At 43.9% G+C, this 23,111-nt stretch overlaps 1 protein-coding gene and 1 long non-coding RNA gene across 2 annotated transcripts; one reads left to right on the top strand and one right to left on the bottom strand.

The window, feature by feature from the left end:
• The first annotated feature begins 507 nt into the window (after positions 1-507).
• On the top strand, positions 508-1,617 carry LOC114260634 (uncharacterized). Its single transcript, XM_028200787.2, has one exon. The coding sequence runs from the start codon at positions 508-510 to the stop codon at positions 1,615-1,617; it is 1,110 nt and encodes a 369-aa protein (XP_028056588.2).
• A 14,169-nt stretch (positions 1,618-15,786) lies between these two features.
• Positions 15,787-18,444, bottom strand: LOC145803246 (uncharacterized). Its single transcript, XR_014345372.1, has 2 exons — positions 17,201-18,444; positions 15,787-16,618 (listed from the first exon to the last, which is right to left on the bottom strand). It is a non-coding gene; the product is annotated as an uncharacterized LOC145803246 (long non-coding RNA).
• Between the last annotated feature and the right edge of the window lie 4,667 nt (positions 18,445-23,111).

Genomic DNA, 23,111 nt, shown 5'->3' with positions numbered 1-23,111 from the left:
GCTCTCGGTCGAACAAAGGAAGGTCTAAGAAACTACCTCCAGAGGAAGCGACTCAACGCCAAGGTCACATCCCCGGTCAAGCCGAGAATGCCGTTCTCAGTGGAGTTGGTAGGTTTGAGGCCCCAAAGAGGTTCCATATGCTGAGGTTCCAGATTTATGACGGCAAGTTTGATTCAAACTTTCATGTCAGCTTATATTTAAATTCAATGGCTTTATACAGCAGAAATGAGCAGTTGTTGTGCAAGGTGTTCCCCTCGTCCTTTGGAGAGATCGCGTCGGATTAGTTTCATAAGTTGTCGAAAAAAATTGTGAAAAGTTGGGAAGGCCTGGCCAAGATGTTTGTGGCCAGGTTTGTTACAAACAAGTTGCAGCCACTGAGGGTAGACTCTCTGCTGGCTCTGAACATTAGTGAGGGTGAAAGCCTCAGGGCTTATGCCAAAAGGTATTATGAGGTGTTCAATCGAATACCGGCATGTAACCAGGAGCTGGCGGTCGCATCTTTAAAAAATGGCCTGGAGGATGAATGTCCGCTTCGAAAATCACTTGCAAAAAACTTTACCAAAGAGTATAGAGGAGCTCATGGCACAGATCGAGAAGTACGCCAGGGTAGAAGAGGATACATCGGGAACGAAGGCACCAAGGCAGGAGAAGAGAAACGGCTCACCAAAGCGAGGTCGAGGTAACACTGGCTTTAACAGGCAGGAAAGAAGGTTGAGGGCTGCACAGGCAATCACCATTGTATTCAGGATCCCAGTCTACAAAGTTCTAGAAAGGATCAGGAACCAATTGTATTATAGAGCACTAATCCCAGGCGAGTTTATGAGAAGAAGCCTTGGGAAGCATTGTACGTACCATAATGAGGATGGGTACTTGACTCAAGGATGTAGGGCTCTGAAGACACATTTGGAGGATCTGGTCAGACAGGGTCACCTAAGAGACCTAGTAGATGAGGCCAGAATGAGAAAAGAGCAAGCAAGGCTATCCCAGGCATCGGCAGCACCACCACTGCCACCGCTACCACCACCGCCACCGCAACAAGCTGATGGACCTCAGGTGATCAATGTGATTCACTCGAAGGTCAATAAGAATGATGTACGTGGGGAAACTCATAGAGTAAGACATCTACAACATGTGAACCAGGACCAGCAAAAGAAGCCTAGGACAAATGAGTACCAGGGGCCAGTGGTTTCTTTTACTGAGGCAGACCTAGATATGGTGCAACATCTGCACATCGATGCCCTGGTGATAACGCTGAAGATTGGAGAGTGCCAAGTGAGGCGCATACTAGTTGATCAAGGTAGTTCTTGTAACATCATGTATGTTAGATGTTACAAGGAGCTTGGCCTTCACCTAGATGACCTGGAACAATCCAACAGTCCGATGGTGGGATTCGACGGAACGCCGACGTGGCCTTTAGGAGCTATGAATTTGGAGGTGCAGACAGACACTAAGAAAGTAAGCATAGAGTTTACAATAATTGATACCCCCTCCCTTTACAATATTATTTTGGAAAGACCGTGGTTGCACGCAATGAGGGTTGTTCCTTCAACGCTGCACCAGCTGTTGCGGTTCCTAACAGAGCATGGCATTGAGGAGGTAAGAGGGGATCAGGTGTAAGTAAAAAATTACTTCATGGCAGCAATAAAGTCCACCTACAATGTGCGGGAAGCAGAGACAGATGAAATTGAAGACGAGGGCATGGAGGTCCTAGATGATGTCGGCAAAAAACCAGCCGACAAGAGTGGGGAGGCTTTGAAGAAGATTTTGGTCCAGGAAGATGATGGAGAGCGCTTCTTCTTTCTCGGCTCAGGCTTAGCTGAGGAGGAGGAAAGGGAGTTAAGAAGCTTTCTTACAAGCGAACATAGAAGTGTTTGCCTGGACGCCCAATGAGATGCCAGGCATCGACCTCGAGGTCACTTGCTATAGGCTCAATGTAGATAGGTCGGCTAAACCTGTCATCCAGCGGGTAAGGAGGCCGACATTAGTATATGTGGAAGCAGTTAAGGAGGAAGTGCACAAGTTGTTGGAAGCCAAGGCTATTCAGGAGGTGAACTACCCAGCCTGGCTGTCCAACACAGTAGTTGTGAAAAAGAAGAACGGCAAGTGGAGGGTCTCCATGGACTTCACCAGCCTAAATAAAGCTTGCCCCAAAGACACCTACTACGTAAGATTGATCAGTTAGTAGATGTCATTTTAGGGCATGTGAGGATGAGTTTCTTGGACGCATACAGAGGCTACCATCATATAGCAATGTATGTCCCAAATAAAGAGAAGACTGCATTTATCACCCCGAAAGAACTTTATTGTTACAGAATAATGCCTTTTGGGTTAAAAAATGCGGGAGCAACCTACCAGTGGTTAGTGACCAAGATGTTTAACCATCTAATTAGGAAGACAGTAGAAGTCTACATTGATGAAATGGTCGTGAAGACTAAGGAACCTGAGAAGCATCTGGCCGATTTGAAGGCAATTTTTGATATCCTAAGAACATATCGGCTCCTACTCAATGCTTCAAAATGTGCATTTGGAGTCCGGTCTGGTAAGTTCTTAAGGTACCTGGTCACTAGAAGGGGCATTGAGGCAAGCCTAGATCAAATCAAGGCCATTATTGATTTAAAGAGTCCAATATCGGCTAAGCAGGTCCAAATTTTAACCGGCAAGGCAGCAGCCATGAATAGATTTATCAGCCGAAGTTCTGATAAATGTAAACCATTTTTTCAATTGTTGAAGAAGGCCGTAGATTTCTTGTGGACAGAAGAGTGCGAAGTCGCCTTGGCCGACCTGAAAAGGTACTTGACAACAGCTCCAGTTCTGTCAAATCCAATGCTTGGAGAGGAGTTGTTCCTATACTTGGTAGTTTCAGACCAAACAGTGAGTGTAGTGGTAATCCGAGAAGAGGGGGGAGAATAAAAGGCTGTATACTATGTGAGTAAAACCCTAACAAGTGCAAAAACCAACTGCCTACCCTTGGAGATGTTAACACTAGCCCTCGTAATGGCTTCCAAAAAGTTGAATTGCTACTTCCAAGCCCACAAGATTGTGGTGCTAACTGAGTATCCCTTGAAGTCCCTGTTGCAGCATAGAGATTTAATAGGTAGAATAGCTAGATAGGCAGTGGTACTGGGCTAATATGACTTGGAATTCCGGCCTAGAACAGCAATTAAGGGCTAGGTTTTGGCCGACTTTGTGGTCGAGTTCACTCCTGGCACAATCCCAAGGCGGGCTCCGGTGAGCCGCGACTTTGGATGTCTGGGAGAGTAGGAAGAAACTCAACCGGGGCCAAAGAACCCCACCCCAGCAACGCAGAAGAAGGAAGAGAAACCAAAATCCTGCGACATCTACATCGGCGATTCCTTCGGCCTGTTTGTTTATGGAAGTCCAAACCATCAAGGAGCGGGGGCAGGAGTGGTTCTGGTATCGCCAGAGGGGCGAATGATAGAGCAATCAATCCGTTTGGGATTCAAGGCCCCAAACAACGAAGCATAGCACGAGGCACTGATTGTTGGACTAAGGCTAGCAGCAGCAATGGAAGCCGATGAGATGGTGGTCTTTTGTGACTCCCAACTTATTATAAATCAATCCACAGGGGAGTATGCAGCCCGAGATGAAAGGATAATAGCCTATGTCAAAGAGGTTGTTGGGCTGCTAGCACTGTTCCAAGATTGTCGGCTACAGTAGGTTAGCCGAGATGATAATAGCCACGCTGACGCCTTCGCAAACCTGGCTAGTGCAATAAAGTCAGGAGAACCAAGGACAATCGTGGTTGATTATTTGACAGGACCAAGTGTAGAGCCTCTGATAATAGAGTACGAAGCAATGTGCGTGGAAATGGGTCCTAGCTAGATGGACACCATAGTTGTGTTCCTCAGAGAGGGCAGACTGCTAGACGACCGAAAAGAGGCACACAAAATATGAAGCCCCAATTTTTTTTTTGGAACATCATAAAATTTAAATAACAAATAAAATTTTAACAACTAATTAGGAAAATTTAAATTGTCACATAGTCAAAGCTTAACAACAAAACAAAATTACGAGTTCGCATACAATATTACAACAACTTTATAACATTCGTAATTACTAATACAAAAGATAATAAAATTTTATTTTGCTAAATTCTTGATTTCAAGTTAGCCACGGTTCTATATTAGCAGCGGTTCCAATTTCAGCTTCAGTCCCTTCCTCGTCATAATTTGGCATAAAATGCCAGGACAACAAAACATATGCCATGAGTTTTGCAACACAGAAAGAAAACATAATCAACGTAGCATTCTTTTTAAGAGAAAATAATCAGACCATGATAATTAAAATAATAATAAAAAATTAATAGCATGATAAATATAACAACCATTATAATAATTTCGACAATTTTAATAGTTTATGTGACACTCAAAATCTCAACAAAGAGATTTTCTTACGAATTGCTAAGCCATAACCACGGTTAATTTGGAAACCCCCCCTTGGTCAAATATTCAAGAATTACTGAGGATGCCCACACAGAGTTATATACCCAAGCCATGGCATCTGTGGTCTGCCCCAAGGGAATGGTCTGCCAGGGTTATGTAACCTCCCTGTGTGCCACTCGCACATCCACCCTTATTCCAAAACCAAATACTGAAAATGGTTCAAATAAGTCCCGTGTCATCTTAAGGTTTTGTGACACAATTATATAAGAATTATTAAAAACCAGGACTCATCCTGAACTACCGGTATTAACCCTCGATCGTTAACTTTATATATACCGTTAATCATTTCAATTAGTTTTTATATTAATCACGAATAATTAAAATTTCAATCACCAATAATTACCAACTTATTAAAATTCCCAATATAAAATATTACACATGCCACACATTAATAAATCAATGTACAAAATTTAAATAAATAATTAATTAAAACCATGGTATGAAATAATAATATAGATACAAAAGAAATAAACCATAATCACATACATGCATGGATTTTTAATTTACAAGATTAGACTAGCACAATATTAAATTTTAGTCCAAATAAACAATTTAAGAGATTATATTTTTGATTCCTCCTCAATCTGCTAGAATTTTTCAGAATGTATATCTCGTAATTAAAATTATAAATAAATTACTTATACAACTCTAAAATTCAAATAAATCTATAGAATACTCAATAAACATGTGTGGGTGTTGATTTCCGACCACACAACCGAACGAGGAACTCAGCTGGAGAGCACCGGCAGAATAGATTAAGCCCGAACAACTTGTCACGGAAAAATAAGAATCCAACAGTGGTTCTGTAGACATCCCATTTTTAACCGTCCTTAAGACTTGGGCGCCACTGATTGCTTACTTGATAGTGCAGGCTATGCTATGCAAAGGTTCGATTTCTTTGACAATGAGAGCGTCAAATCCCAAGCCTCACACCTCTTTTTGGACCAAAGCCTTTTGACCAAGATTTTAGACCTTAAAACCCTCTCTTTTTGGACCAAACCCTCTCTTTTGACCAAGATGTTCCGAGGTCCGCATTTCATTAAATGTTGCGCTTTTCGGTAAACCGAGCAAGGACAAAGTGGAAATGAATGAAAGAGAGGTGAACTCTTTGAAAAAATCTTTAAAACACCTTATTTAGGGGTTTGGAGTTGAAGAGAAGAGGAGAGGAGAGAAGAAAACTAGCAGATGAGAAGTTAGACATGAATCTGGTTAAACCAAAACTGAGCAGTCTTCACTAAAATAAGCATAACTTTTTGCACACTTGGAATTTTGATGTGAGGATTCCACCATTGGAAATAAGACTTCAAGGGCTTCAATTTAGGCTCAAGAATGACCTGCAAAGGAGTCCATATGAAGCAGATTTTTCTGGCCAACTAGAGGTGGAGGTTGCTGGCCATGGATGGGCTTTTCTGGCCATGTGCCATCCAAGAGTGATCCTTGCCGGCCAAGAATGGACCTGTGCCGGCCATCAATGATGGCCAGCCGGCCATTGCTATCAAAAATCAGATTTTTTGCAGATATTTAACTCCAGCTGTTTCCAAATTGCTCCAGCTGTCCATTAATGGACATTTTCAACCAAAGCTCATGGTTTTCTATATATAGATGACCTATCTCTCATATTTGGAGGTTGGAAAAAAGTTTGGGAGCCTCTCTCTCTAAAACCTCTCTCTCTCTATGATCCTCTCTCTCTTGATATTTTATGCCTTAATGCCTAAATTCTTTACACTTTTGCATGTGAGCCCTTGATCAAACTTGATCATCATTGTGTTGAGATTTCTTGAGGTCCTATTTGAGCTCTAGAAAAGGATATTGGCTTGGTTTGACTTGCCTTTGTTGCCTAAATAGCATCTTGTCTTTAAAGAGGTAGAATACTTGTATTTTAAGCCTAATTTAAATACTTGTTTGGCCACCTTTGCATGCTGTTTTGAGGCTGGTTTTAACCTCTAAAATCTCTGCTTTTTTATGGTTTAAAATAGTGGTTTGAGGTTTGATTGGAGTTAGGGGTGTTCCACCATTCTTGTAGCTTGCTTGCTAAGTTATTGTGCCATCTTTCAAAGCTTTCTAAAACAACTTTTTTGGTTCTTTTAACCACTGAATTCCAGGGAATTTTCAGTGGTAAAAACTATGTTTTGAGGTCCAAAATAGGAGGGGGTAGCCTCCTCTCCTTGTATCTTGTTTGTAAGTGTAGATAGACTAACATGTGAGCATGTTTTTCTACTATTTTGTGACTTGATCTCAGCATGTTTTTGCTACTTTTTTGACTAGCTTTAGCTCTGTTTTGAGCTAGTTTGGCCACTTGAGGCTTACTTTGTATGCTTGTAGTGCAATTGTGTTTAATAGTCTAGTTTGTGCTATGTGTTGCCTTTTTATTCTAGCTATTTTTAGCTTACTTTAAGCATGTTTTAGGACTGTTTTGGACTGTTTGTCCTTTTTGAGCTTTGTATTGCATGCCTATTGTAGACATCCCATTTTTGACCGACCTTAAGACTCAGACGTCATTGATTGAGCGCTCAGTGATGGTGCATGTTGTGCTCGTTTAGTGGTTTCGGAGTTTTGGCTAAGAGCCTTGCCTCCGGGCCTCTGAACTCTTTGTGCTTTGGCTCGGTTTGTGGACCAAGTCTTGTTTTCCCTTTGTAAGAGGTGCTAATTTGAGCCCACTAAATTATTTAGGCCCAATAGCCCAAGATTGGTGGGCCCGAATTTATTGCAAGTCCAAGAATCGGTGGGCCCAGATTTATTGCCATCAAACGGGCTGAATCGCTCTAAGCCTCGAAAGGGTTCGGATCCACGAACTTAGAGACTTACTTGGGCCCGGATTCGAAAAGGTATTGAGCAAGCCTAGAGATCCGAGGCACTCGGACTCGAAAGGGTTTGGATCCACGAACCTAGAGGTCCGAAGCACTTGGCTTCGAACGGATTCAAACGCAATCTAGAAGTCGCTCCGTTAATGAGTCCCAGAACACTTGCGGGCTCAGAGCTTTCCGGGATCTACGTACCAGAACCATGGGCGTAATGGAGTTCGAACAAAGGACCCAATCCTGAGGACGGTGAGTGGAGATAAATTCACTCTTCGGTTAAACTAGCCTATACTCGGGTCGAGGTGGCACGACCCCGGGGGGTCCATGAGACTCGGCAATATTTTGCGGCAGGACGTCCTCTGGGACTACCCCTGACCCTTTGGGATGATTGGGGATCATTGGTTAGGTGTGGCTAAGAAGAAGGGTTCGCCGAGGGATTGATCTCCTCTTCGGGGTTTTCTCATCCTCGGAGAAGTCACCTCCTCGGAGAGGTCACCTCCTCGGACAAGGTGGTTAGAGAGAATATCCCCCATGTGCCTTGCACATGGGCTCCATCCTACATCATGAGGTGCCTATAAATAGCACCCACCCATAGCTTTACAAGGGATGGATTTTGGAGATTTTTAACTCTTGGGAAAGAACTAATTTCCCTTCTCCATTATCAACCTTGAGAGTGAAAGTGGGAGATCCCTGGGAGAGCCTTGCCATTATTCTATTCTCTAGCCATTTTGCCTTCTTCTTCACCCAATCTCTTATCTCCATCATCTCCTTTGTTGTTGTGTTCCTAAGTTGAGATTATTGAAGAATCTAAGCCTCTCATCATATTCTAGAGAATTCGAAGTTGTTCTTCAAGGATCTTCGAAGATCTTTGAATTTTCTAACTCTTTTCTTGAACCCTCTCCTACATTTTGGCGACTCTGCTGGGGAGGCGGATTGGTTAATGGTCTCAACGAGGTCTAGAATCCACACAACTCCAACAAGGATGGCGGGAGAAGATGAAGTTCACCAACAAGGATCCTCTAATGGTGGTGATGACAGAACCATTGCTCCAGATCAACCACTTTTGCTTGAAGCCATTCAAGGACTTCAGAATACTCAGCAAGAGATTCTTACCACTCTTCAGAATCTCACTCACACCATGTTGGTGATGAGTTCCAACTTTGCACCGGCGCCAAACGGAAATCAAACTGGTGGTGGAGTTATTCCCGCCGGAGCGCAAAATCAAATCCAAGGAGAAGTAGGCCCCAATCAGCCTATGGCTCATGGCAACACGGCCACAGTAACACATGCTCAAACCACAGTGGGCGGCGGCAGTTTGCCCATGCCCGGGCTCCATGGCGTGCCAAGCCAAGATCCAATGGTGACTGGGGGAGTTTCTGGTGTAATGAATGGTGCTCCGGCGACTGTTGGTGTCCAGGAAAACATAAGGAGCATGATGGCGCAAAAGGGAGCTCTGCCCAATCTTGTTACGCCACCAGTAAATGTTACCCAAGCACCAAGCGGGCCTTCTTTGGTGCCGACAACAAATCTGCAAGCACAACCCGGTATAGCAGCGCCGTACGGTGGACTTTACGGGCCTCAATTCAATGTCCCGTCACCAACTGGCTTGTCTATAGGCGCTGATGGCCAATATCGTCAAATGTCCTCACCAATGATGAATTCGCAGCACCAGAATGGCCAAGTCGCCCCTAGTTCAGTCTTCGGGTCCATAAGCCAAGTCCCGGGAATACCACCATCAAACTCTCTCCCTCAGCAGTTTCTCACTCTCGCCGATGTGCAGGCCATGTTCAATCTCGAACGGGGCAAGAGGACCTTACCCTCTTTGCCTGATCCAGAAATCAAGCTGCCTTACCCCATTGAGATGCTGAGCTATCCATACCCTGAGGGGTATACAGTGCCGAAGTTCATCAAGTTCGACGGCAAACAAGGAAATGCCCGAGAACATGTTGTGCGATTCATCGAGACTCTGGGTATTCATGGTTCAAACCACGTCCTCCGACTGAGAGAATTCTCTAAGTCCCTCACCGACCGAGCATATAGTTGGTATGTTAATTTGGCCCCAAACTCTGTCCGAAGTTGGGAGGAAATGGTTAACAAATTCCACTCTAAGTTCTTTCAAGTGGCGGAGAAGGTGACCACACTTACATTGTGTAAAGAGAAGCAACAAGAAAGTGAAGACATCCTTGACTATGTCAAAAGGTTTCAGGACAAGGCCGTAGATTGTCATGAAGCAGTTGAGGAGAGTTATCTGGTTCAAATCTGTCTAGAAGGGGCATTGAACAGGTACAAAATGTTTCTAGTTAATCACAAGCTACCCACCTTCTCGGCATTAATGGAAGCAGCTCGGAACATTAGCATTCCTCAGGCTCAGGAGTCCGGATTTAAGGCCAGTTACAAGACTAGTTTCAAATCGTCTCGTGGACCTATTGTTGCTGCTGCCTCTGCCCCAGATACCCGAAATTCACAAGGAGGAGGTCATAGAGGCCAAAAGAGAAAGCAATATAATGGTGAAAAGGGGAATGTTTCTTATCCATGTGGAATCGAGGAAGTGAAAGCTCTAGTTAAGGAATGGGCGGCTGACGGAGAGCTAAAATTGCCTTATGTTGAAGAAATGCCATCAAAAAAGGACCGTGAGAGCCCTGAATTCTGTGTCTACCACCGTACATTGAAACATCCGACAGAGAAGTGTTGGACTCTCAGGAAAATCTTCAGAGATAAAGTCGAGGCAGACGAGTTGAGGTTCAAAAAGCAAGGGACTCAAGACATCCGAGAACAACCATATCCTCAACACCGAGACAAGGGCAAGAATGTTGCTATGATAGCTTATGAAGGCCCGATGATCGAGGCTATCGCCAATCTTGATGACGATGATTGTTATCTGGACGACATCCTCGAGCCAGAGGGTGAGCAAGTTTACTATGGAAGTGCTCTCGATCCAGAGGGCAGAACATTTATGACTCATAGCGAAGATCCCTTTGATCCAGAAGGAGGAGCAGAGTACTACAGAAGAGGAGAACACCATGTTTATGTGGCATCTTATTTTGAAGAGACCGAGGAGATGGTTAACTACGAGCCTCCAAGAGTGGAAAAAGATCCGGATCACTATGCCAAAACCTTGCAAGACTGTGTAAAGTTCAAGCAGTTCTTTGACCAGCTTGGACTTTCCAGGGAGGCAAGAACAGAAATCACCAAGTCCATCATTAATATAGCCGAGGCACACCATGAGGAATGCATGTCGACTGAGGGATCTATCCCGAGGAAGGCAAAAGAGCAATCTAGTGCCATTACTTTCTCCGAGTTTGATCGGAAGTATCCTTTTTCTCACAATCGCCCGCTTTATGTGACTGCTTTTATTAACGGGGTTGAGTTCAAAAGGGCCTTTCTAGATAGTGGAGCCTCTATCAACATTATGACTCGCGCTACTCTAGAAAAGGCCGGAATCTCTGAAGAACGCATTGTGAAGCAGCCGATAGTCATCACTGGCTTCGGTGGAGAAAGAAGAGTTACTATCGGATGCGTAACAGTTGATTTAGCCGTCGGAGAGATTCGCTCGGCCACCAAGTTCCATATTATCGATTCTGAGGAAAATTATCACATCATTCTAGGGAGGACCTGGATGCATAGATATGGGGCTGTACCATCAAGTTATCATCAGTGTGTTAAGGCTAAATGGGGAAAGAAGACGGTGACAATTCAGGCTACAGAAAGGCCTTTCGAGATCCATGAAGCTCATTATTCTGATGCCATCTACTTCACCGAACTGGCTGTCGAAGAAGTTTCCACCACCTATAAGCCTCGAGGGGTCAAAATTCCTCATTGGGAGGATATCAAAGATGACAAGGAGCCGATGGCAGAGTCAAGTAAGCGGGCAATGTCTAGACCAGAAAGTCCGCCTATTCCTCGGAAGGTGATGAAAGTTCGAGAAGGAGGCAAGATGGTGTACTATTCATGAAGGTGTGGGGAGTCGGTTTCTTCAGTCACCGACTCCGAGTCAAATGAAGAGCCTCCTGACAATGATATAGTAATAAAGCCTGAAGTGGCTCCAGAATGTATGCAAGATGGGCCGAAGCCTCAGCCCGAACAACTTATTGAAATAGATCTGAGTGATGGACAAGATGCACCGAGGCCGGTATTCGTAATTTCAAGCCTTAGCCCAGAGAAGCGGGAACAGTTGTTAAAGTTGATAGGCCGATACTCAGATGTGTTTGCTTGGTCATATAAGGAAATGCCCGGACTAGATCCTGACCTAGTCTCCCACTATCTTGATGTGTTTCCAAACTCCAAGCCAATTAAGCAAGCTGCTCGAAAATATCATCCAGATCTCGAAGAGAAGATTAAGGAGGAGATTGAAAAACTTCAACAGGCTGGTTTCATCCGGCCAATACAGTACCCCACGTGGTTAGCAAACATCGTGCCAGTAAAGAAGAAGAATGGCCAAATCAGAGTATGTGTAGACTTTCGAGATTTGAACAAATCTTGCCCGAAGGATGAATTCCCTCTTCCTCACATCGACACCCTCGTGGATACTACCTCGGGACACCAGATGTTCTCATTCATGGATGGATTCAGTGGATACAATCAGATTAAGATGGCTGAAGAGGACGCAGAAAAGACTGCTTTTAGAACACCTCTCGGAAACTTCTTCTATACAGTCATGCCTTTCAGACTCAAGAATGCCGGTGCAACTTACCAAAGGGCTATGACTGTAATCTTTCATGACATGATCCATCATGAGGTGGAAGATTATGTTGATGATCTAGTGGTGAAATCCAAGAAAGAAGAAGACCATCTCCGAGACCTTGAGAAGGTATTCAAGAGGTGCCAGAAATTCAAAATGAGGATGAATCCTCTCAAATGTGCTTTCGGGGTGACGGCCGGGAAGTTCCTCGGGTTTCTTGTACATAGGCATGGTATCGAGGCAGATGAAGACAAGGTCGAATCTATCAGAGCAATGCCTCCCCCGTATTCTCAGAAGGAGTTAAAGAAGTTCCTCGGGAAGGTGTCTTATATTCGGAGGTTTATCCCAGCACTTGCAGAGATCTCTGCCCCTTTCGGTTCATTGTTAAAAGGAGATGCCAAGTTCGAGTGGAACCAGGAGCACCAGAAGGCCTTCGAGAGAATCAAGGCGGCCTTGACCTCGCCTCAGACCATGATAGCCCCGCAGCCTGGGGTGCCTCTAATGTTGTACTTAACTTCAACCCCCAAGTCCATAGGGGCATTATTGGTCCAAGATGTAGATGGAGTAGAATGCCCGGTGTATTATATCAGCCGGAAGATTCGAGGAGCAGAAGTTCGATATACTCCGGTAGAGAGACATTGTTTAGCTTTGGTATTCACTGCCCAAAAGCTCAGACATTACTTCTTAGCACATCAGATTCAGATTGTTACTAGAAGTGATCCAATCCGATACCTCCTTAGCAAGCCTGCTCTAACCGGGAAGGTGGCAAGATGGTTGTTAGCACTGGGTGAATTCGAAATCACATGTGTAGCTCCCAAGGCAATCAAAAGCCAAGCCTTAGCTGATCTCCTTGCTCAATTTCCAAGTGGTGACTATGAACCAGTGAATGAAGAATTAAGAGGAGAGGTGCATGCAGCTATGGCTTCCGAGGAAAGCTTTTGGACATTGAGCTTTGACGGAGCAGCAGCCGGAGGAAAAGGAGGAACCGGGGTAGTCCTTATAAGCAAAAGTGGGGAAAAGTTATATTTGTCTTATAAACTGGATTTCCATTGTTCGAATAACGAAGCCGAGTATGAGGCTCTTATTTTAGGCTTGATAGCAGCTGATAAGCACAGTATCAAGAAGATTCAGATCCGGGGGGACTCAAAGCTGATAGTGAAGCAAGTTTCAGGACAGTTCGTCTTAAAGGAGCCTGCCTTGGCCACATATCGAACAACAGTCCAAAGGCTTCTTGACAAATTTCAGAAGGTCGAAATAGAGCATGTGCCTCGCTCCGACAACAAGTTTTCAGATGCCCTCGCAACATTAGGGGCAAGAGTTGACATTCCAGAGGAAGAGGAAACAATTGTTATCAAGAAGAGAACAGAACCTTCAATAATACCCGAAGACAAAGACCTTCCGGAGGACTGGAGAGGTGAAGTCCTCGAACAACTCAGAAGCAAAGTTGGAAAACTGACTATGGCCAAGCTTGCCCAATTCACAATTATTCAAGGTGAACTTTACTTCCGAGGGGGTACCGGATTCCTAGCCCGGTGTGTTGGCCAACAAGAAGCGAGCTTCCGACTACAACAGATCCATGAAAAGTCTTGCGGGGATGGGGATATCAGTCTATACAGAAGAATCCAAAGACAAGGTTATTATTGGCCCGAGATGGAGAAGGACTCGAATCAATTACAGAAGGAATGCCCCAAGTGTCAGTCATACATCCGGGAGGATGAGAGTTGCTTTGAAATTGATACCCCTGACTGGAGGCAAGTCTACATTGACTATCTCAAAGAGGGAACACTGCCTGAGAGCCCGAGGGACATTGCACACCTCAAGAGGAGAGCGAGGCGGTACTTTCTTGATCAGGACAAGCTTTACAGAAGAAGTATTGAGGGCACTCCCCTGAGGTGTCTCTCCAAGGAGGAGTCAGATCTAGTCCTCGGAAGAGCTCACGAGATTGAACATCAAGGAGGGGCTTGGCTGTTCGAGCAGCTTATACACCTTGGGTATTACTGGCCGACCATGGAGTCAGATGCATCCCATCACGTGAAGAGGTGCCAGACTTGTCAGAAACACGGAAATTTGATCCATGCTCCAGCCGTAGACCTACATAGTATCCGAACGCCATGGCCGTTCCATACCTGGGCTTTTGATCTGATAGGGCCCATCTCCACATCTTCTAAGGGGTACAAGTGGATTCTCGCAGCCACAGAATTGAGTACAAAGTGGGTCGAAGCAATTCCTCTGAAGAACGCTACGGGGCCTGCAGTCGCGAACTTCATCAAGGAGAATATCATTTGCTGGTTTGGAGTACCAAACACCATCCTCTCGGATAACGGCACTCCCTTCATAAACAAATATGTGAAGAGCCTCCTAGAGACTTACCAAGTGAAGCATCACAAATCCACACCCTATTATCCAAAAGGGAACGGGCAAGCGGAAGTCACAAACAAGACACTGATAAGGATTCTGAGCAAGATGATGGATGAGTTCGGGGGGACTTGGCCCGACCAGTTGATAGTAGCCCTATGGGCGTATCACACTTCAAAGAGAAAGCCAACTCAAGCAACTCCTTACTCCCTTGTGTATGGGTCCGAGGCAGTGTTACCTATAGAGTTGGAAACGCCATCTGCTCGAATGGCTCTCGCCTCGGGTATGGTATTGGAGCCTCGCACCAGATTGGAAGCATTAGAGGAAAAGCATGACAGAGCTGCAAAAGTCATGGAAAGGTATCATGAGTCCATCGCCCGAGCCTATAACCAAACTGTGGTACCAAGGAAGTTCAAAGAAGGTGATCTAGTATGGAAGATTGTAGACCCAATCATGCGAGGACAACCTTTGCCCAAGTTTTCTCCAAAATGGGAAGGGCCCTACAAGGTGGTCCAGGCGAGCTCAAGCGGGTACTACAAGCTTGTAAGGGTTGAAGATGGCTTCCGAACTGGCCCGCTCAATGCAAAGTTTATCAAGCATTACTACCCATAGTTGGACTCATCTATGTTGAAATTCATTTTCTTACTTTGTCTAAAAGTTGTATTTCCCTTACGTTATGAAGAAGCTGGTTTTCTCTATGGTGTACGTTTTATCCCATCACTTGCAGTGAATCTATTATACTTTTGTCAAGAAAGTTGAAGAACTAATGAGAATATTTCAGCTTTTATAAACATGTGCGTATGATTGTTCTTTCCATTATATCATTCGAAATAAATATTTTATCAAGTAGAATGAGAAAACAATGCCAAAATAGCCAAACAACAAAAATTTTATCATTTCATTGCATTGTCCTAGATAAAACATTTTTATCGAAAGGGGCAAGAAAGCAATTAAAAAAAAAAAAAAGTTTGTACCAAGTTGTAAATATATTTATATATATATATATACTTACCCACAGATTTGAGGAAGCAGAATTAAGGCAGCAATGATCAAGAAAGAGATGAATGATAGTGGAAACTGAAGCTGAACCGTGCTAGTCCGAACCACACACGACGCGTTGAGAGGGCGACGCGTGTGAGTGGTGTTGGACAATCCGAAGTCAACAGAGTGAGCAACCACGCACGTTACGTTGAATGGGTAACGGCGTGGTCAGCACTGGATGGTTGAAGATGAAGACAACAGGGATGTCGCAGAGGAAGTCGGCAACCACACACGTCACGTTGAGTGGGGCAACGTACGTGGTCTGCGTTGGAGTAGTTGAAGCCAATGGCGGAGTACCAGCAGAGAGAAGCCAACAGTGATTGGCGATGAAGTAGCAGCGGGTTGAAACCAACAATGTACACACGGCTTCAATAGCAGATTGAATTTGGCCCTGTAATAGTAATCAACGTACACACGGCTTCAGTCTCTCACCTGTTAAAAGAAGAATGTGTGTCATTGGAATCATAAGTTCTGATATATGTATATACAAAACTACCACAAAATATATGTATATACAAGAGGAAGAGAAAGCCACAGTTAAGAGGGGTGATATCCGAGGCCGATGTTGGAAATATAAGCTGAAATCAGAGAGGCTTTACAGACTGTAATCAACAAGACTGGGCTAGGCTTGGCAGGACCACACACGTTGCGTTGAGTGGGCGAACGTGCGTGGTTGGCATCGGACAAATTGAAGCCGGAAGCAACGCTGGTACCACAGAAGAGTCAGCAACCACACACGTTGCGTTGAGAGGGCGAACGTGTGTGGTGTGCGTTGGAACCGTTGAAGTCAACAGTGATCAGAGCTGGAACAGGACTTCTGAGGGAGAGCCTTCCGAGGGACAACTCATGCTCTTATTAGTGCGGGTCCGAAGAACAGCCCTTGATTTCATCAATACGAGCTCCGAGGATCTTTCTTTTCAAAGTAGAGTGGACTCTTACTCGAACTCCCAAGGGATAGCCTTTGCTTCCATTAGCTGCCGAAGTAGAAGTGCACATCCACTCGGACTTCCGAGGGACAGCCTCGTTTCTGCTCGGACTTTTAAAGGACAGCCTTACTTCTGCTCGGACTTCTGAGAGACAGTCTTTACTTCTGTTGGTGTAAGCTTGGTAGACTCGGTTATCTTCCAGAGGAATCTTTCTTTCCAAAGTAGGGTGTGTGCTACTTTCGAACTCCCGAGGGACAGTCTTGCTTCTGTTCGGACTTCCGAGGAACAGCCCTTGCTCTCATTAGTGCGGGTTCCAAGGGCCCCGAGGTCGTGGATTTCAATCAAGAATTCATTTGCCTGAAATAGCAAAGCCAACAAATGAGACAAACCATATCAATTTCAGATCATGATTCAGGCATTATCATAATGGGACAACATCAACAATAGTATGTGTAACGACAAGCTCACAAGTTCGACTGTCAAAGCAACAAGCAACACACAAGGGCTTATTTTCTACAAATAATCAATTATTCAGCAACAAGAGTTCAACAGTAACTATTCCAATATTCATGAGGATGACGATGAATAAATTCACATGAGACAACCGGTGAATGCTCAATATTTTTCAATAGTTCTACTTGTATCAAAATTATCAAGCCACGGGCTCAAGTTATAAATATCAGGAGGTGTGCAATGTCATGGTTTTTTTCTTTATCTTGCAAAATCAACAGTGAAATTCAACAGCCCAGTTTTGAAGATTTATCTATATCCAGTCCATCAATAAAAGTGCCAATGTATATAATCAGAGCCAGTTAAATAGATCCAAAAATATAAGAAGAATGAGAAGAGGGTTTTGGCAAAAAACAGTTTACATCTGAAGCAGTGTAGAAGAAATAAAAGAAATGGGCAGAGTAAGCACTGTGGAAGGAAGAAATAGACCGAAGCATGCACCAAAATGGACCAAAGCAGTCAGAACGGGTCGGCAGCGGCACGTGTAGCTTGCACGAACAGTGGGTGAGAAAGGAATTAGGCAGACCGACGCCGCGTTGAGTCGGCGACGTGGTCGGCATTGATTAATCACCATTAGAACCAGTGGGTTTGCGAGAAAAACCGAAATCTGTGTGGTCCAAGCTCTGAAAAGTATCGCTGGGACTGCGCTAAGCAAGACCACACACGACGCGTTGAGCGGGCGACGTGTGTGGGTGGTGCTGGGCAGCCGATGCCGGAGGCAAAGTTGCAGCAAAGAGAGGTCGGTAGCAGCTTGGATCGCGACATCTGCAGCAGCCGAGGCTGGGACAGGTTGGCAATGCACTCAGAGACAGATTCAGACTTCGTCTCCTTTGTTAGAGATAATGGGCTGAAAAAAGAGTTTGACAGAAAGAGAATAGGGCCAAGGTTTTCTTTTATCCTTTGTTTGGAGCATAAAAGTTTGATTATTATGGCTACAAATATGCTAGCGCTAGGGCTGTATATATAAATATATATGATGACCCTCAGGTTGTTGGAGAAGATAAAGTTTGTTTTGGAGCAAAAAGTTTGGTTACGGTGGTCCCTCACATATTCCACAAAATATATATATATATATATATATATATTTATATATATAGAAAGTGCCACGCATTTTATGGGTTTCCAATTGCAAAAAAGGGAGAAACAGTGGTCTTCAATAATTTAGTGTGAGAAACGAAAATGGGTTTGGATGTTAGACCTCTCAGAATAAAAAAGTAAAAGTTTTGCTGGTTGGTTACATTTCAGAATAAAAAAAAGGGGATAAGCACAAGCTCTTTGCCTCTTGATTGGTGGTCTTGTGATTGGTGGTCCTTCAGATATACACAATAGATCTCCGAATATTCTGGGAATCTGCCAAATTGAATTTATGTAAGTTGATTAAAGGAATTAAGGAATTGAGGTTGGACTTTCAGCAAGAATTTTCTTTAATGGGTTTATTTGGCTTCAAAAGGCATTTGAATCAAAATGATAAAGAAAAGCTGTGTGGCCCAAGCAAAGGTACAAGATAAGACCAAAAGAAAAAAATAAATATATGGGTTTGACCATTTCCGGGAAAGAGAAATTTAATTCTTTTGGTGAGTGGATCTTTAAATATTCAGATTTTGATTTGTTTTTCTTCGTGAGATCAAAAGCATGAAGGTGTATATGTTGGCCAAACATGGCGCAAAAAAAAAAAAAAAAAAAAAGATATTTATTTATTTATTTTTATTATTTTAATATTACTTGTTGATTTTATCTGTAAATTACGGTGAATCCTCAACTTTATCCTTAGACTTTGTCAAGACCAAATATTTCTGAAGACATAATGCGAAGCATGGTTGACAAGGTGAAATTATGCATGTCCGAGAAAATTACAATTTCTCATACACGCAAGGGGCAAATGTAAGAGGGGCTAATTTGAGCCCACTAAATTATTTAGGCCCAATAGCCCAAGATTGGTGGGCCCGAATTTATTGCAAGTCCAAGAATCGGTGGGCCCAGATTTATTGCCATCAAACGGGCTGAATCGCTTTAAGCCTCGAAAGGGTTCGGATCCACGAACTTAGAGACTTACTCGGGCCCGGATTCGAAAAGGTATTGAGCAAGCCTAGAGATCCGAGGCACTCGGACTCGAAAGGGTTCGGATCCACGAACCTAGAGGTCCGAAGCACTTGGCTTCGAACGGATTCAAACGCAATCTAGAAGTCGCTCCGTTAATGAGTCCCAGAACACTTGCGGGCTCGGAGCTTTCCGGGATCTACGTACCAGAACCATGGGCGTAATGGAGTCCGAACAAAGGACCCAATCCTGAGGACGGTGAGTGGAGATAAATTCACTCTTCGGTTAAACTAGCCTATACTCGGGTCGAGGTGGCACGACCCCGGGGGGTCCATGAGACTCGACAATATTTTGCGGCAGGACGTCCTCTGGGACTACCCCTGACCCTTTGGGATGATTGGGGATCATTGGTTAGGTGTGGCTAAGAAGAAGGGTTCGCCGAGGGATTGATCTCCTCTTCGGGGTTTTCTCATCCTCGGAGAAGTCACCTCCTCGGAGAGGTCACCTCCTCGGACAAGGTGGTTAGAGAGAATATCCCCCATGTGCCTTGCACATGGGCTCCATCCTACATCATGAGGTGCCTATAAATAGCACCCACCCATAGCTTTACAAGGGATGGATTTTGGAGATTTTTAACTCTTGGGAAAGAACTAATTTCCCTTCTCCATTATCAACCTTGAGAGTGAAAGTGGGAGATCCCTGGGAGAGCCTTGCCATTATTCTATTCTCTAGCCATTTTGCCTTCTTCTTCACCCAATCTCTTATCTCCATCATCTCCTTTGTTGTTGTGTTCCTAAGTTGAGATTATTGAAGAATCTAAGCCTCTCATCATATTCTAGAGAATTCGAAGTTGTTCTTCAAGGATCTTCGAAGATCTTTGAATTTTCTAACTCTTTTCTTGAACCCTCTCCTACACCCTTCTCAGAGGGAGGGAGTGGTCTTGTAGACCATCTCTCTGTGGTCGTAGACTACTTTTCGTGGTCGTAGGCCACTTTTCCTGTTTGGAGACTAGTTTTCGATTTTTGGAGCCTTTGGTTGCACGCCTTGTCTCGGGACCGCTTAACATTCTCCGTTTTGCATGGTTTTTGAACCACACCTTGTTGCCTCTGCCTAGAGGAACACTGTGGGCCGGGAGACCACTTTTGTGGTTGCATACCACTTCTGGTGCTTGTCAGCTAGTTTTCGGGGCTTTTAGCCGTGTGCTTTGCCCCTCGATTTCTCGTCTTGCATCCGCTTTGGTTTGTTTTTGGTACAAACCTTGCTTTCCTTGTTTGGAAGGTGGTACAAGGGTGGGAGACTAGTATTTCTCCTGACCGACCACTTTTCCTTTTTCCAGCTAGTTTTTTTGTCAGATAACTGGCTTTCTTAGTCTTTGGACCATCTTTTCTGATCGACCACCACACCACCACCTTGCATTTAGTGTGTTGACCTCTCCCACCTATGGCCGACCAGTTTTTGCTCTGGTTGACCACCTAAAGTGGTCGGCCGACCACTTTTACTAGCAGGCTGACCACTTTAAGTGGTCGACTGCTTTTTGACACCTTTTTGGAGATATTATTAGGACATCTGGCACAGCTGGAGAGCATTTGAGCCATCATCCATACACGTGCATGGAGGGATGGCATTCAAGCTTAGCTTCTCCAAGAAGCTTTGGCTTTCCTCTTCTATAAGAGGGAGGCTCCTCCTCCCTCCTCTAGGTTCAGAAAATGGCCCTTAGAGAGATACATATAGTTTTGTATCTATCTTGCTTGGTTCTTCATTTTTGTGCTTCAAAAGTGTAGATTTGTCTTAGTTTAACACACAAACACACACTCAAAAAACATCCTTTTGCTACTGAGGTGCCAAGGGGTTGTTTTTGGTGTTCTTGGGTTGTCTTGAGCTACCTGCTGGAGTTGCAATTATAAAGAGGGTCTTCAAGGGTGAGCTTTTGACCTTTAAATTCCCCTTTCTCGCTTAAGATTTTAGCCTATCTTGCATGCTGTTTTAAGCTTAGCTCATAATTGATAAAAGTTCTGTTTTTGCACGCTTACAAAGTTTTTTTAAGATCACTTTTGTGTTTGGGATTGTTTATCCCCTCTTAGGCCTTGTTTGGCCTTATTTTTTAGCCTTTTTTGTGAGCTTCGGGACCACCTTGTATTGGCCTTCTCACCACTGAAATCTAGAGGGATTTTAGTGGTGGGGATGGTGTTTTAAGGTCCTAAGAAGGAGAGGGCCATTCCCTCTCCTTACATCTTCAATACATGCCTTAATATGCCTCATGTTTGAGCACCTTTACTAAGCTTGTGTTAGCTTGTTCTTAGCATGTATTTGTGGTTATTTTGTTGAGGCATACCACTTTTTTTACTTGTATTGGTCACTCCATGCATGGTTAATGCACTTGTAGTGTAAATCACCCAATCTAGTCTTGTATGCCTCATGTTTGAGCATGTGTTTCTAGCTTGTTTTGGGGCCATCTCAGTAGGTTTTTGGTGTCATTTTAACATGCCTTAGATCTTTTTTGGGTTGGTTTGGTTGGGTTGGCTCTTGCATGCCTAATGCACTTGTAGTGTAAATCACACACATTAGCTTTGTATGCTTCATGAAGTAGCATGTATTTCTAGCTTATGTTGTGTCCATTTCAGCATGTTCTTGGGCTTGTTTTACCATGTCATACCTCTGTTTAGGTTTGTTTTGGTTAGCCTTTGCATGCTCCATGCACTTGTAGTGCATTTCCATGAAATAGCCTAACATGCATCATGCTGTGACATGTCATTCTAGCGTGCTTTTGGCTTAAGTTCATGAAGATTTTGTCCATGTTTTAGCATGCTTTAGCCCTGATTTTGGTTGTTTTAACCATGCATGCCTTGCTTTGTATAGCTATAGTTCAATCTAGCTTGTTAGCTTTGTACACCAAGCCCACTAGCATGCTTTACTTGGACTATTTGAATGATTTGGCATCATTTATTATGTGATTTCAGTCCATGTTTCATGTCCATGCATTCACATTTGTCATTTATTCAATGCGTTGGAGGGTTTCCTCCTTTATGCCTTAACATGAACCATTGCGTATGCCTTCATGCCTTTGCTTGCGCGCTCTCATTTTAGTGTTTATTTGGGATTATTATGCCATGATATAACTCTGATTTTTGTTTCTTAAGTCATTCCATGCTTGATCTTAATAGGTGTAGTGTAATCCACCTTATTTGCCTTGCATTCACCATGCTTCATGCTCTTCATGCTAGCATATTTTGGCCTACTTCCATGCATGTTTTAGACTCATTCTAACATGTAATAGGACTGTTTTGGGTCGCCTTGGTCACATGCTTCATGTTTTGTATACTTGTAGTACAAATGCTCTTGCTTGCCTCAAGCTTTGAGCACCATTGCATGCTTCATTTGTGTTGTGTACATGATTTGGCATCATCTAACATGACATTTCAGAGCTTATAGCATGCTTTGGTTCCCATTTCATTCATGCTTTGAATGTCTTTAAGTGTTATGCATTATGGCCTTGTTATGGCCTTGGCTTGCATGCTTGCATGCCTAGGCCTTCGAGCCCTCATCTCAGCATGTTTAGGTCCTTGTTTTGACCTACTTGAGCTCTGTCCATGCTTAGTTCATGCATTTGTGCCATGTATTGCATGCCTCCTTTGAGTTGCTCTTTGCTAGCTTTCGTGCCTTAGGACCCTAGCATGCTTTACTTATGTTGTTTGAATGATTTGGTATCATTTCAGTGCACTTAGTGTTGTTACACTTCCACTTTTGTCACTCATCGAGCACTCTTGAGAGTTGTGCTCTTTGGCCTCTTTGATGGCCAATGCATTGTGCATGCATGCCTTGCTTTATGTGCCTTCATTTCATCACCAATGGCCACTGATTTGGGCATGACCGAGGTCTACCCCTTTTTGGTTTAAGTCCATTGATTATGCCATGTATATTGCATTGAGTATGCCATATTGTTTCATTGCATTGAGTATGCCATCCTACATTGCATTGTGCATGCTATGTTGCCTCATTGCATTGAGTATGCCGTATTGTATATTGCATTGAGTATACCATGTATACTACATTGAGCATGCCATGCTCAGTATATTACATAAGTTGCCCTTGTTGCATTGCATTGTGCATGCATGCATTACATTATGCTTAGAACCTTACGAATGCCTTGTATTGAGTATGCCATGTAGTTTGTTCGCATTATGTATGCCATGCTTGCTTGCATTGTGTTTGGAATAAATGTTAGTCCAAACACGAGAAATGAGGGGCGTTTCATACTACAAGTGATGAAACGTGCCTTTATTCCCGGTCGCCGACGCTCTTGATC

The sequence above is a fragment of the Camellia sinensis genome, chromosome 11 (assembly GCF_055761805.1).
Source record: "Camellia sinensis isolate YWXY chromosome 11, ASM5576180v1, whole genome shotgun sequence".
NCBI classification, from domain to species: domain Eukaryota; kingdom Viridiplantae; phylum Streptophyta; class Magnoliopsida; order Ericales; family Theaceae; genus Camellia; species Camellia sinensis.
Note: the sequence above shows the minus strand (reverse complement) of the source record. Positions and strands in the feature narration are given on the sequence as shown.

Excerpts from the sequence above, each read along its gene's own strand:
- LOC114260634 (XM_028200787.2), top strand. The coding sequence starts at position 508 with ATGGCCTGGAGGATGAATGTCCGCTTCGAAAATCACTTGCAAAAAACT.